This window comes from Plutella xylostella, chromosome 8 (genome assembly GCF_932276165.1).
Source record: "Plutella xylostella chromosome 8, ilPluXylo3.1, whole genome shotgun sequence".
NCBI classification, from domain to species: Eukaryota; Metazoa; Arthropoda; class Insecta; order Lepidoptera; family Plutellidae; genus Plutella; species Plutella xylostella.
The window spans coordinates 9,805,565-9,817,789 of NC_063988.1; the positions used below are offsets into that span (position 1 = coordinate 9,805,565).

A 12,225-nucleotide genomic window follows, 5' to 3' on the forward strand; every position below is an offset into this window, starting at 1 on the left:
TATTAGAAAGGGACAAACGGCCTCTTTACTACCCCTCCTGCTCGGCTCGCTTTTGGGTTCCGAGTACTCAGTCCTGTTATATATACAAAGTCCTTGGTGACGTGTGCCTGAAGTGGCTGGTTTCCTCTCCCGTTGTTAAATAATACTCTTTGGGTTGCCTAGCAACGGCATAGGCATAAAAACAAAACAAACGCCAAATTATATTTCGGTGGCAAAAGGATTTCAAAGATTTTTAACTTACGTCTGCTGATTATTTAATTTGGGAACATTTTACATATTTACCTAGGTACTTTAGTGAAGTTGAAGATGGAAGCCTGTGTAAGAGGATTCTCATTCATGCCGGATAGTCACGATGCGACGGCAGTGGATTTGCAGGTAAGAAAACTTTGAAACAGTAAATTATTAGTTATCCTCTTATCAAAGAGTAAAGGTAAGCAATAAATCTAATCAATCAGAATAGTCCACCCTTTCTACTTTTATTTGTAATATTTGTACAATAAATAGTTAAATAAAAAAAAATAAAAAATAGAATATGGAGCGATTTTGTCCACGACCATGACTTGACAATATATTTGAAGAAGAAAGAAAGAAAAATAATTCCTCTCTGATACCTATCTGCACTCATCTTCAGTAGTAAGGTGGAGTAGCAGGAGCGGGCGTGAAACGACAACTAGGTACCTGGCCTAATAGGCCTTGGGTCTGCGCCATGACTACATACATATCACAAAGCATTTGCTTTCTCCAGTTATAATATTCTAGTCTATGCATAATACTCCCATATATTCCTGGTCTCCTAGTACATCGAGGGCAGTGAGTTGGAGCGCGCGTGGAAGGCGACGCGACGGGAGAGAGTCAAGGCACAGGAGAAGAGGATATGGAGCGACTTCGTGAACGACCATGACTCTTCCACGGCTTTGTATAACAGTGAGTGTGGACAACTGTACCTACCTTACTTCAGATCTAAAATAACATCGGTTTCAATCCTCACACCACGTACCTACTTATCATAAATTAAATAATCTACTCGGATACCTGACTTACTTATAGGTACTTATATGCAGCTATATTGCAGCAGACTTTATACGAAGCCGTTAATGCTGGTGTCTAAGTGCTGGACCCATGCAGTGACTAGCTTGTAAATTTACCTACACCATGTTAATAGCAAGCCAGTGCTGACTGCCAGTCGTATTCGTGGCAACTAAACTAGACCTTTATTTCTTTCTATCTTAGATCAGAATAGGCAATAACAACATAGTATACCTACACTTCCAGACGACCCGTACCAGTTCCTGGAGCGGCTGCCCGAGGGCTCCCTGCGCGAGCTGATGGACGCGACGCTCGCGGAGATGCGGGCCGAGGCTGTGGAGACCACCGTGAGTGGATTAAGTAGATAATTATGTTATGGCTAGTGTTAGGTGTGCCAGGCGCGGATCCAGACCTCAAAATAGGTGATGGGCAAGTCTAAAAAAGTGGTTTTGCCTAGCCTTGATTAAGGTGCTGATAGCTGTTTTTTTTGTATTTTGGTAGTGATGATATACATCATATACTTACCCAAATGCAATTTTTGCATCTCAAACTTATGGATCAAAAATTGAAAAACTTTGAAAGTTTTTAATTATTTAACAATTTTTTCAGTTGTTGAAAATTTTGTTCGACAAATTTTTGTGTTACGACAAAAGTTACTATACAACGGGAAAAAATTCTCATTTAAACAAGGCTTATTTTATCTCCATAGGCCAAATAGTTTTTTTTTTATGATACCTACCTACAGCCTGTTCGGAACAAGATAGTTTTACTAAATACTTAATGACGGCGCAGCGTCTGCAAAATTGAATTTATTTAGCAGCGCATCAAATATGTATTGCCAGCTAAAATTGAGAATATTTTGATCAAATTCTAAATTTAAAACCAATTTTAAAATGTTAAAAAAATGGGTCATTCGGTGTCGACATTTTGTAGTTACGTGGTTTTTTTTTTAGTAATCGTGACTCTCGTGACAGTAGGAAGGCTAAAGTTTATAAGTTTATTTGTTTTACTATATCCATTATCTTTCACGAGAAATCGGATGTATAAATCTGACACTCTGAACCATGGACGTAGAAAATTAATAATAAATAGAAAGAAAAAAAGGAAAAATTTAAAAAGAAACTACTTCCATGGTCTGAACTTAAATTCAGGCTAGTTTTTATTGCGAAATTCCCAATAGGAAAAATTTTATGCACTTTTTGATCTCAAAGTCAAAGTCAAATGTTTTAATTCATCGTATAAATATAAAAAATTCTGATTAACGTCAATTTTTACAAAGTAGGTAGGGGAGACCGGGGACAAAAGTAACAGTTTGTAGATTCTGTCTGATTTCTCGTTATTAATAACATTTACGATAAAATAAATATAGTCACATAAAACTTTCGTATATAGTCTACAAATATCCATTATTACTTCACTTAATACATCTCGAATTTTAGCATTTCTCAAGCCTCAAAAAAAAGGGAAATCGTTACTTTCGACCCCATGGTCAGGACGAAAGTAACAAGGCATGGGTCGAAAGTAACAACCCATAAATTCTGCCCAATGTTATAAATACGATTCAAAAGAAAGAACAAAAAAACAATCAAATTATATAGTTAAGAAAACTTCCTAAAAACTATCGAAACTAAAAAAAAACTTATGACTTATTGACAAAACTAAAAAAAACTTCTTAATATAAACTGTAAATGAGATCCATCATTTAAACTGACTAACTGATAAGAAGTTGTTTTATTTGTGCCATAATATACAATATTATGACACAAATATCTAATCAAAACAAAATATAATCAAAATTTATAATGTGACATGGCAAACTTACGTAAGTAATTCGTTACTTTTGTCCTGCCGCGAGCTGTTACTTTTGTACCCATCCCCATTTTTGAAATATCAGGTGACATAACTTTAAAACAGCACGTGTTATTCGAAAACAATTTATGACATGCTACAGACAATCTTATAATTAATCAATGAACAAATAGTCATATGGTTCTTGGCATCTTAATTCTACGTAAACACTAAATGAATAAACACCAAAAAACTTACTTTTGGTCTATAAAATCACGAAATGCTCACTAAAAGAACCTTGCACCGCGGCACGGGCGCGGAAAATGGTATCATGCGCTAAGGCATTGGGGATGTCCACAGATTCTTTGTTACTTTCTACCCGCTGTTACTTTTGTCCCCGGTCTCCCCTACTCTCCGTTCGGATAAGGGGCTCTTTCTGTCTTAGGAGAAAAACGAAGGCAAGAAACTTCCCCAAGACTTAGATGCAATCGGGAATATATAGTTAGGTAATAATTTAAACAGTTAAATCCCATGAACTATCAAAAGTTATACAGGTGATGCTTCAAAAAAAACATTCTACATGATATGTTAAAAAGTCACGTTGACCAACAAAGTTTCTATGAAACTGATATTTTTTTCGCGAACTTTGATATTCTGATTTCATTTCAGGGCTTAGATATAACATGCTGCACACGTAGAGATTTCGGTTTAGTAGGTACTTATACCTTTTGGAACACCCTCGATAGACATAACTCGTATAATTTTGTTAGATATTTTGGTCCAGTGATTATTCGGGTAACTTTTTCTTTACTTAAATTAGCTTTAGTATTAATAACTACATCATAAAAACTATTTGGCTTATTAAGATCAAAATAGACTCATTGTATGCCATGACAGAAAACTTTACGGTTTTTGAATTCTTTAACAACTATCCGGAGGCATATTGAGGTAGAAAAAAAATAACACTAACCCGAAATCATCACCACCAGCATAATTATAAAAAACAGCCATACCTCCAAAGTGATAACAAACTAAATTCTGTGTAAAAAGTATCGGGATTAGATCAATAGTAATATTAAATTCCCATGGTGTGATACTGGCAAGTCATTTAGGTGATGGGCATGCCCACCTTGCCCATATGGGTGGATCCGCGCCTGAGGTGTGCTCAAGTAAGAGACACCGAAAACAAGCAAATCGTACGTTCATGCGAGCGTGGTGCTGGCGAATGATAGGTACTATATTTGCTTCGTCGTACCTATCTATAGCCGGCTAAACTTGTCTTGTTTGCATCTACGATGATATTGTCTTGATGATCGGAAAGTCGAGTTGCCCACTTACCCGACAACTTTAGTGCATTGTACTCATTCAAAAACGGCGATACGGCTCGCGACCTATCTCGTGAGTACAACTGTACAGCGAAAAGCTCGCTGCCGAGTCACCTCTGACTACCTTCGGGGATTTCGTCAGATCTATGTATGTATATGTCGCAGGCATCTGGTTTAATCTCCTTTTTGATTGAACCACTAGCCCGTTCATTAGATGGCGCTATTAAGTTGTGTGACTAAGGCCCGGGTCTCCTATTTACGCCGTAGGTCGTGTCCAGCGTCACGCCGTAGGCCGCGTCACGATGCTCACTACATCTACGCGCCAACGTCGGCGTGTGAGGGAGACCGCATCAGTACATTTCTTAAGGCCCGGGTCTCCTATTTACTCCGTAGGTCGCGTCAAGTGTCACCGCCGTAGGCCGCGTCGCGATGCTCATACATCTACGCGCCAAACGTCGGCGTGTGAGGGTGACCGCATCAGTACATTTCTATAGTGAGCATCGTGACGCGGCCTACGGCGTGACGCTGGACGCGACACACGGCGTAAATAGGAGACCAAGGCCTTAGGACAACTCGTCAAGTCGTTGATTGTAACGTCCGACGTCTTGACTGAACGTCATTCAGCGAAGTCGTTGAATGGGATATAGTATAGCAACTTTGTAATGTCCGGTTAGGGTGAACATGACCAGACAAGAGTCAACAAAAAGACTATGTTACAAAGCTCTTATCTCACAAATTAACTAAACAATAACAATAAACGTATCTTCATATTGTTGTTAATAGGGGAACCCGGGGTAAGACGGGGTCGCGAGGTAAGACGGGGCCACCCACAAATATGCAAAACTATACATCTTAGGAATCTGAGTAATAAGCCAATAGAAAGGCTTAAATGATTAACCTTTAGTGCGCCAGTGACTGCAGGTGTGAGCGCGTGCGTTTTTTGTGATAGCTCAATTGTTTGTTTTTGCGTAGTGGCCATGTTATTTTTGACCGGTAGAAACAACGTCACAACTCAGTAAGTAAAACAGTGGCATTTTTGGTAATTGTGTGTTTTAATTTAAGGTTTGGTACACTTTGTTTAGATATGTGCAAAATCACTCTAACATTGAAAGTTTTTTTTTTATGAATTATTTTTATCAAAAATATAACGTGGGGCAAGACGGGGTAATTTTGGAGGGGCAAGATGGTGTATGGATCAAGCTTGGTGAAGTTTTTTTTTTCTCCAACCCGATGTTTGACATTGGAGAAGGGCTCTAAAAGGGCTACAGGGAAGTTGGCTAAAACACAAAGCAGACACTGCCTACGAAAAGAATAACAACGAAGATAACTGTGTCTACCTCTGCTGTGAGGATATCAACAGTCCTACTTTAAATCTAAGGAAAACTGGGTCGGATGTCAAAGGTGCAGGCGTTGGGCTCACACTGCAGGTGCTGGTGTTGACGATAAAAACACAGAAGAAGTGTTGTTTGTATGTTTTGTGCCCCACATAGTATACTTACCCCATCTTACCCCGTACACGGGGCAAGATGGTTTATTTCCCATTTTTTACATTTCTTAAAATAAGTAAATTGTAATGATTACTTTTTTGGCAAAAGCTGTGCCAAAGTGTTCGTCATTAAGTTCCTAATGAGCCATAAATAATTGATAACGTTGTGGTTATAAATACCTGTTGTTTTTTTTAATTTTCCCTTAGCGACCCCGTCTTACCCCGGGTTCCCCTAATTATCCAGTTTCGCCACAATTTTTTCTTTGAAACTATCCGCCCGCGGCGTAATAATAGGTAAATCCATGTTGTCACACTGTTTTAACACAAATAACGCACTTTAAAGCTAATTTATTTGCAAAAAACTAACAATATAACTAGGTGCTTTTTGTGTCAGCTGTTAGCTGTTAGACGCCATATTTGTTTTATTCACCACCTGACTGATTTTAAGTCAGCTAACTAGTTGGACGTTTTGTGACGCTTGTACAATGAACGTTCGGCCTAGTCATACAACTGAATAGCGCCATCCAATGAACGGGCTAGTGGTTCAATCAAAAAGAAGATCAAACCAGATGCCTGCGACATATATATTGTCTTGCAGCTTGCAGGGGACACTACCAAGACTTTCGATGAAATGCTCAGTAGATACGTACTTAGTTATACTTATACATCCCACTCAGTATTTTTATTTTTCTGTTAGACATAACTAAATAGGTACCTAACTCTCCCTCAGGCTCAGTCAGAACCAGGCAGTGATCCTGAAGAGCAACAGAAGCAGGCATCGGACGCACCCCACAGCGCACACACCGTGACCTTTGCGGATTCGGACTTGGCTGCTGAGCGAGACGATGACGTCTTCCATCTCTTTCATGATGAGGATGATAATGATGATGGGCAGGTTTCTGGTAAAAACATTGGGATTTACGGCATGAAATTTAGCTTATGACTCCAAATCCATAAATATGTAGGTATCTTCAAATGGTATTCGGGAATACAATGACATAATAACAGCGCATACATTTTCTAGTTAGTGAAGAAAACGAAGAAGAGATGTTAGGCTCCAGTGACACTACCATGAGGAAACAGCAGCAGGAACCCTCGCATACTGCCACCGTCACTGCGAGCTCCGATAAACAGTCTAGTAAGTTACTTATCATCATCATCCTACAGTCTTCCACTTCAGGAGATGTAGAGCTGTTCGTAGGAACCCCACAACACTCTGTTGCCTGCATTGCTAGCGGCAACACAGTCGCGATACTTTAACTTGTTCATGTTTTCCACATCGAAAAATCGTCTACATCAGCGTTTATCAGTACCTAGGTACCTACTTCAATAAAGCTTACTGCCATCAGACTTAAAATTACCTAAGTGACTTTTTATATTTTTGTTTCGACTAATTAATTACTACAAACTAGGTAACTACTGATCTCTGGAAAACTTTAACAGGTAAATCTGAGAACGTTTGCGATACGGTCACCAACAGCATCTATTGTGCTAAAGTGAAAGAATTGAGAGGCAAGATCTGTGAAGAATTATTGAACATCAAGTAAGTAATAATATGCTTGTATATAGGTATCTATGAATATATTATATTTAAATACTTTAAGTATAGGTATGAAATAAACGCCATCCGACGACCTTAGACAAGTAGCCGGTTGTGGCTGGATGACGAAAGCCTTGGACAGAGTGTTGTGGCGCTCCTTACGAGAGGACTATGCCCAACACAGAACGATTATACGGGTTGATGATGATAATGAAAAGCCATAAGTATTAGTAAATTGACTACAACCTACAGGGTGGCTCATTACATGGCTGTAATATAGGGCCAGACAAATAGACAGAAGTACTATTTGTTTCGAATACTTACTTGGTGATGTATCCCTGACAGTTTGACGATGGAGAACAAGTTATACTCTCCTCTTGATGGTGAAGAGCTGAGCAAGAGTCAGAAGCGAGGCGCCGAGTTCTGTACGCGCTTCAACAGGATACACCTTTATCAGATTACTAGACAGGTATTTCTTTAAGTTTTTTTTTCTATTTACTTGTTTGGTAACTTTGCACGACATAACTTGATAAAATTGTGGTCAATGCCCAAGAGAGAATAATGTCAAATCAAAAAGTGTCCGTTGGTAAAGTTACGTGTTTTTTATGTGTAATTTTTGGCTCACCGATATGACATTTATGGCTTCTGCCTGGGCATCAGTGCGGAGCTAGGGAGCGGAGCGGAGAAATTGACCAATAAGATTGCATAAAAACTCCGCTCATGCAATTTGCTCCGCTCCGCTACCCCATGCCCCACTCCGCACTGGTGGACAGGCACCCTAAAACGGTGTCCTCAAAGGGGCAATGCCACCAGGTTTCTACCATTAATCAATTCCTGTCGTGAAGATCATTTACTTATCATATAAATTGCAGATAAACGACATAACCCGCAACAACAGCTCCAAGCTCCCGTTCGCGCGCCACACGCAGTTCCAAGCACAGATGGTGCGCGCCGTGTCTCTGCACCAGAACGTACTGCATGCGCTACATGTAAGTTACCTTTATAAAGATGGAAGAAACTTACTGCATGTCATGCTTTATGTGAGTTAATGTGAGTTAACCATGGCTGTTTGAAGTGTATGGGAGGCAAGAAGAGGAACGCCATTGGTGCTACGTTGTGCCGTTGGAGTGGAGATGAGAAAATTCAGGACTGTAGATATATGCGTTAGACCGCGCCAATATATCGTCAACTCATGAATGTTATTGTCATCTCCTTAGCGTGTCGGTGACAAATTCGAGACACTAGAGCGCGTTTAGCTACATATTTTAGCTAGATACATATACTCACGCCTGTCACCCAGAGGGGTACGCAGAGACTTTCGGTCTCCACTACAACATCCTCTATATCCACAAGTCTCTTCATACTTAATTTAAAAAATACATAACAATGTACATTTATTCTTCTTCCCCACCCAGGCCCTCCACAAGTACCTCACCGCCAACGCCATAGCTCGCGAGGTGTGCGCGTGCGCAACCGACCTGTGCGCGGCGCTGCGGGAGGGGGGCAGCGTCGCCGCTGCCGTGCCCGCGCCAGCAGGCTGCGCGGAGGAGCTGTATAGTGACGTAATATTAATAATATAGCCTTTATTTCCCTCGTAGGTTTACAAAACATGCATAATGATTACAATTCATAACTAATTAATAGGTACTTATGTGGTGTGTTTATTTATTTTATCCTTTCATCATCTTCATCACAACCCATTCCGTCCCTACTGCTGGAGCTCGGGTTTCCTTCCAATGTCCTAGTCCACCACAAACATATAAACAAAGGGTGGAATTAATGCTAAAAGCATTTTCTACCAGTCAACCTACAGGAAGTACAGTTTAAGTACCTAAGTATATGTTTGTGTTTTCATTTGTTTCTTATATTGGGTGTGGCTTGTGACTGTCGGTAGTGGAAGCTACACCGTCAAGAGCAGAGGAGTCCAAAAACGTTAGCGCTGTATAGAGAGATGGACAACACTATGACATTCGATACCTACATTCGTCACGCTCACAAAATTATTAATTTCAGAACATCGATACAACGAGCCAAATGCTGGAGAGTACGGTGAAGGCATACGAAGCGAAGGTGGATGAGTGTCTGTCCGAATACATGGCGCAAATTGCAGTAAGTCACACTTGTTTTATTTTAAAAATATCACGTTATTTGCACCGAATCTCTTAACTTTATGGGGTCCCAATATTTACTAGATCCACCTAGATCTAACAAACACAGCTCTGAGTTTAGTCTAATGCATTGTTGGGTTCCGCTCATCTGGCATAATCTTTATTGACCAAAACTCATTTCGCATAACTCGTATGGCCCAAACTTTTTTGGCCGAACCATCACTTTGCCAAGACTTATGTGGCATAAGGCTCGTTTCGTCTAAAACTCTTTAGGCACAATCTTTAAACACCTAAGTTTCGTTAGCTCAAAATTTATGTTCATCTATACCTATGTATAATCTTATTTCTCCTAATGTTATCTTAATAAATAATTTATTAAGTATGTAGTAAATGTACAAATTGTGGTATTTTTCTCCTACATCCCGAAAATCACGATATTGTATGATCAAAAAATCGAAAGTTAACGACCAATATAATTATTACAAACCCCATGAGATCGAAACCTAAAAATAGGTGCGACGACGAGCAAAGCGAGGAGGAGCGTGTTAGGTGCACATGTTCATCAAAACCAAAGCGGAGCGCAGCGAAGCGGAGCGGAGCGTTTTCCAAACAGCGGAAACAATACAAGGCACCAGTTTTCGCTATGTAGGGAGACGCTCCGTCAAAGTTAAAGCCAAACGAATATTATTACTTTGTATAAACCTATGCCATAGCATTATTAGGCTATTCAAGATTTGGCCATACCATTATTAGGCTAAACAATGTTATGCGAAATAACTTTTTACTAAACGAGATTTATGCCATACGATTTTCGGCGTAACGAGACTTTGACCAAACGTTACTATGCAATACGAGATTAGGCAAAAAAATCTTATGCCAAAAAAGGTAGAACCGCATTGTTACTTCGTTCGCAGGGATCACAGCCCTACACGTCCAATGTAAAAGCTAGACGTCATAAGAAAACGGAATCCATCGCTTCAGGACCGAGGTCAAGTAAGTAATTTCATTACCTGCCTTCTACTATTTAGGTAGATAGGAGCTAGGGTTACCATTACCATACCATTTAGTAGGTAAGTACCTACTATCTGAAAATCGAACGAGGCTAAAAGTGTAATTGTGTTTTCAGATTCAGGAAGCGCACGGCTTTCTATGTACACTACTAATAACTGGTGAGTTAACTCTTACTTTACTATTAGGTAGTAAATTCAGTAATAGTAAGTTATATTACCTACTTAATACATTGGGATATATTTCACAGTGATAAGAAGATTCTGTACCAGATCATGAAAAAGCATGAAAAACCGAAAGAACCGGAAAAAGTTAAGTCACCAAAGTGAGTATACAGTGCAGATACTTATACTTATTTATTTTGGTACCTAATCTGATATTCAGGAAGTTAACGTTAATTAAGACCCTTCTACTTAGGGAAAAAGGTACCTTAGTGGGTACACATAGGGATTTATAGTTACTTAGTAGCAAATAGTTAATAACCATTTTTTTCATTTGAACCATAGACAATAGTGACAAAATATATGTATATCTATATTTTTTGTTTCTTTTTCGACTCATTTCCCGCCAACCATTTTTCATTGATGACCATTTCTATATATTTCTATGGTTCTCCACACTCAGAAGCAGTCGTCGGCCGCTGATGCGCGCCCCCCCGCCGGCGCCCCGGCCGCGGCGCTCGCGGCCCCGCCCGCCGGATGGGGACATCGCCACCATGGTGGAGGCTTTCGACCCGGTGAGTTAGTGTAGCCTGAGATGGGTGAGGGATGTGCAGGATGAAATACCTACTGTAATATTTCTTGTAGGCATCCATTTCCGAAATACATAAGTACTTGTTATTATGGTTATAGGTCACGTTCCTTATAAAACGCCTGTCATTTTAAAATATTTTTGTATTGAGGGTTTTATTTTATAACAGTTAAGTATACTTTAAATAATATAATTTATTTTCAGTCTGTATCCAACTTGATGAGCAGAGAACCGAGCTTCTGTAACAATCTTGATAAAATGGTGAGTATCCGACCGTAAATAAATTACCTAATTACATAGTAAAGAATTAGGGAGATAGTACCTACCTATACAAAATTGGCGTAACAATTTAGGCAGCGATTATTTGATATTTATTCTTCCTCATATGTGTTTCTCTTTTCCACTCCCAGGCTAGCTCAAGACCAAAAGAGTCTCCAAATATGTCCCCAAGAAGAACCACTAATAATAGTCCAAGGAGGATGCATGCAGACTCCCCAGCAAGGAGGACCCAAACCAATACGCCGCGCAGGTCGCATGGCAACACACCAAGGATGCCACACGACGACCTTTCGCCAAAAAGTTCACACAACACTCCAAGGAGACTGACTAGTTCTGTTGCACCGAAAAATAAAAAGACCACAGACTCAAAGCAAAAAGTGTTACCTGACAAAGATAAAAATAAAGACTTGAAGATAAATCTTGCTGTGGAATGCGATTTAGAAAAATCGGATAATATTGAGAAAATTAAGAAAAAAGTCGACGTTGCCACGGATAAACGGGTAAGTGCATTTTTTATGAGTATACCTGCTTAAGAAGGTGGTATGCCCTACCTACCTAGTTATACTATAAGAGCGAGCGTGCTGGCTACATCAAATAATGGAATTTCAAAACAATAAATAATTTTATTGAAACAAAATATAAGAAAAGCATAAAATAACTTTCGTATTATGTAATAATACGATTAATTACACTTACTTTCATTTTGGTACATTAGGTATAATTAAGTTATAAATAGTTGCAAAAGCCCACAAAGCATTACATGCCAAAATATAGGGAATAAAATTTTATAAAAAATACTGTCTTCAAGAGCGCCTATCTACCTAGTTTCCCTCTCAATTAAAAATAAAAAGAATATTTTCAAAAATGGCGGCAGTGCGCTTGGCGCGAAATCTAGTCATTGGTCGTTGCTCGTGA

At 39.4% G+C, this 12,225-nt stretch overlaps 1 protein-coding gene across 2 annotated transcripts in view; it reads left to right on the top strand.

Annotated features, from left to right (window-relative positions):
* The first annotated feature begins 160 nt into the window (after positions 1–160).
* The window catches only part of LOC105389374, a 53,077-nt gene continuing 41,012 nt past the window's right edge, over positions 161–12,225 (top strand). For both annotated transcript variants that reach the window (XM_048622419.1, XM_048622420.1), the window contains exons 1-16: positions 161–375; positions 798–924; positions 1,273–1,373; positions 6,356–6,527; positions 6,650–6,763; positions 7,069–7,168; positions 7,511–7,634; positions 8,038–8,154; positions 8,581–8,727; positions 9,179–9,274; positions 10,188–10,266; positions 10,400–10,442; positions 10,532–10,606; positions 10,906–11,017; positions 11,236–11,292; positions 11,442–11,810. In XM_048622419.1, the coding sequence (XP_048478376.1) occupies positions 307–375; positions 798–924; positions 1,273–1,373; positions 6,356–6,527; positions 6,650–6,763; positions 7,069–7,168; positions 7,511–7,634; positions 8,038–8,154; positions 8,581–8,727; positions 9,179–9,274; positions 10,188–10,266; positions 10,400–10,442; positions 10,532–10,606; positions 10,906–11,017; positions 11,236–11,292; positions 11,442–11,810 (1,902 nt within the window). In that variant the 5' untranslated portion in view covers positions 161–306. The remainder of the gene's footprint in view (positions 376–797; positions 925–1,272; positions 1,374–6,355; positions 6,528–6,649; positions 6,764–7,068; positions 7,169–7,510; positions 7,635–8,037; positions 8,155–8,580; positions 8,728–9,178; positions 9,275–10,187; positions 10,267–10,399; positions 10,443–10,531; positions 10,607–10,905; positions 11,018–11,235; positions 11,293–11,441; positions 11,811–12,225) is intronic.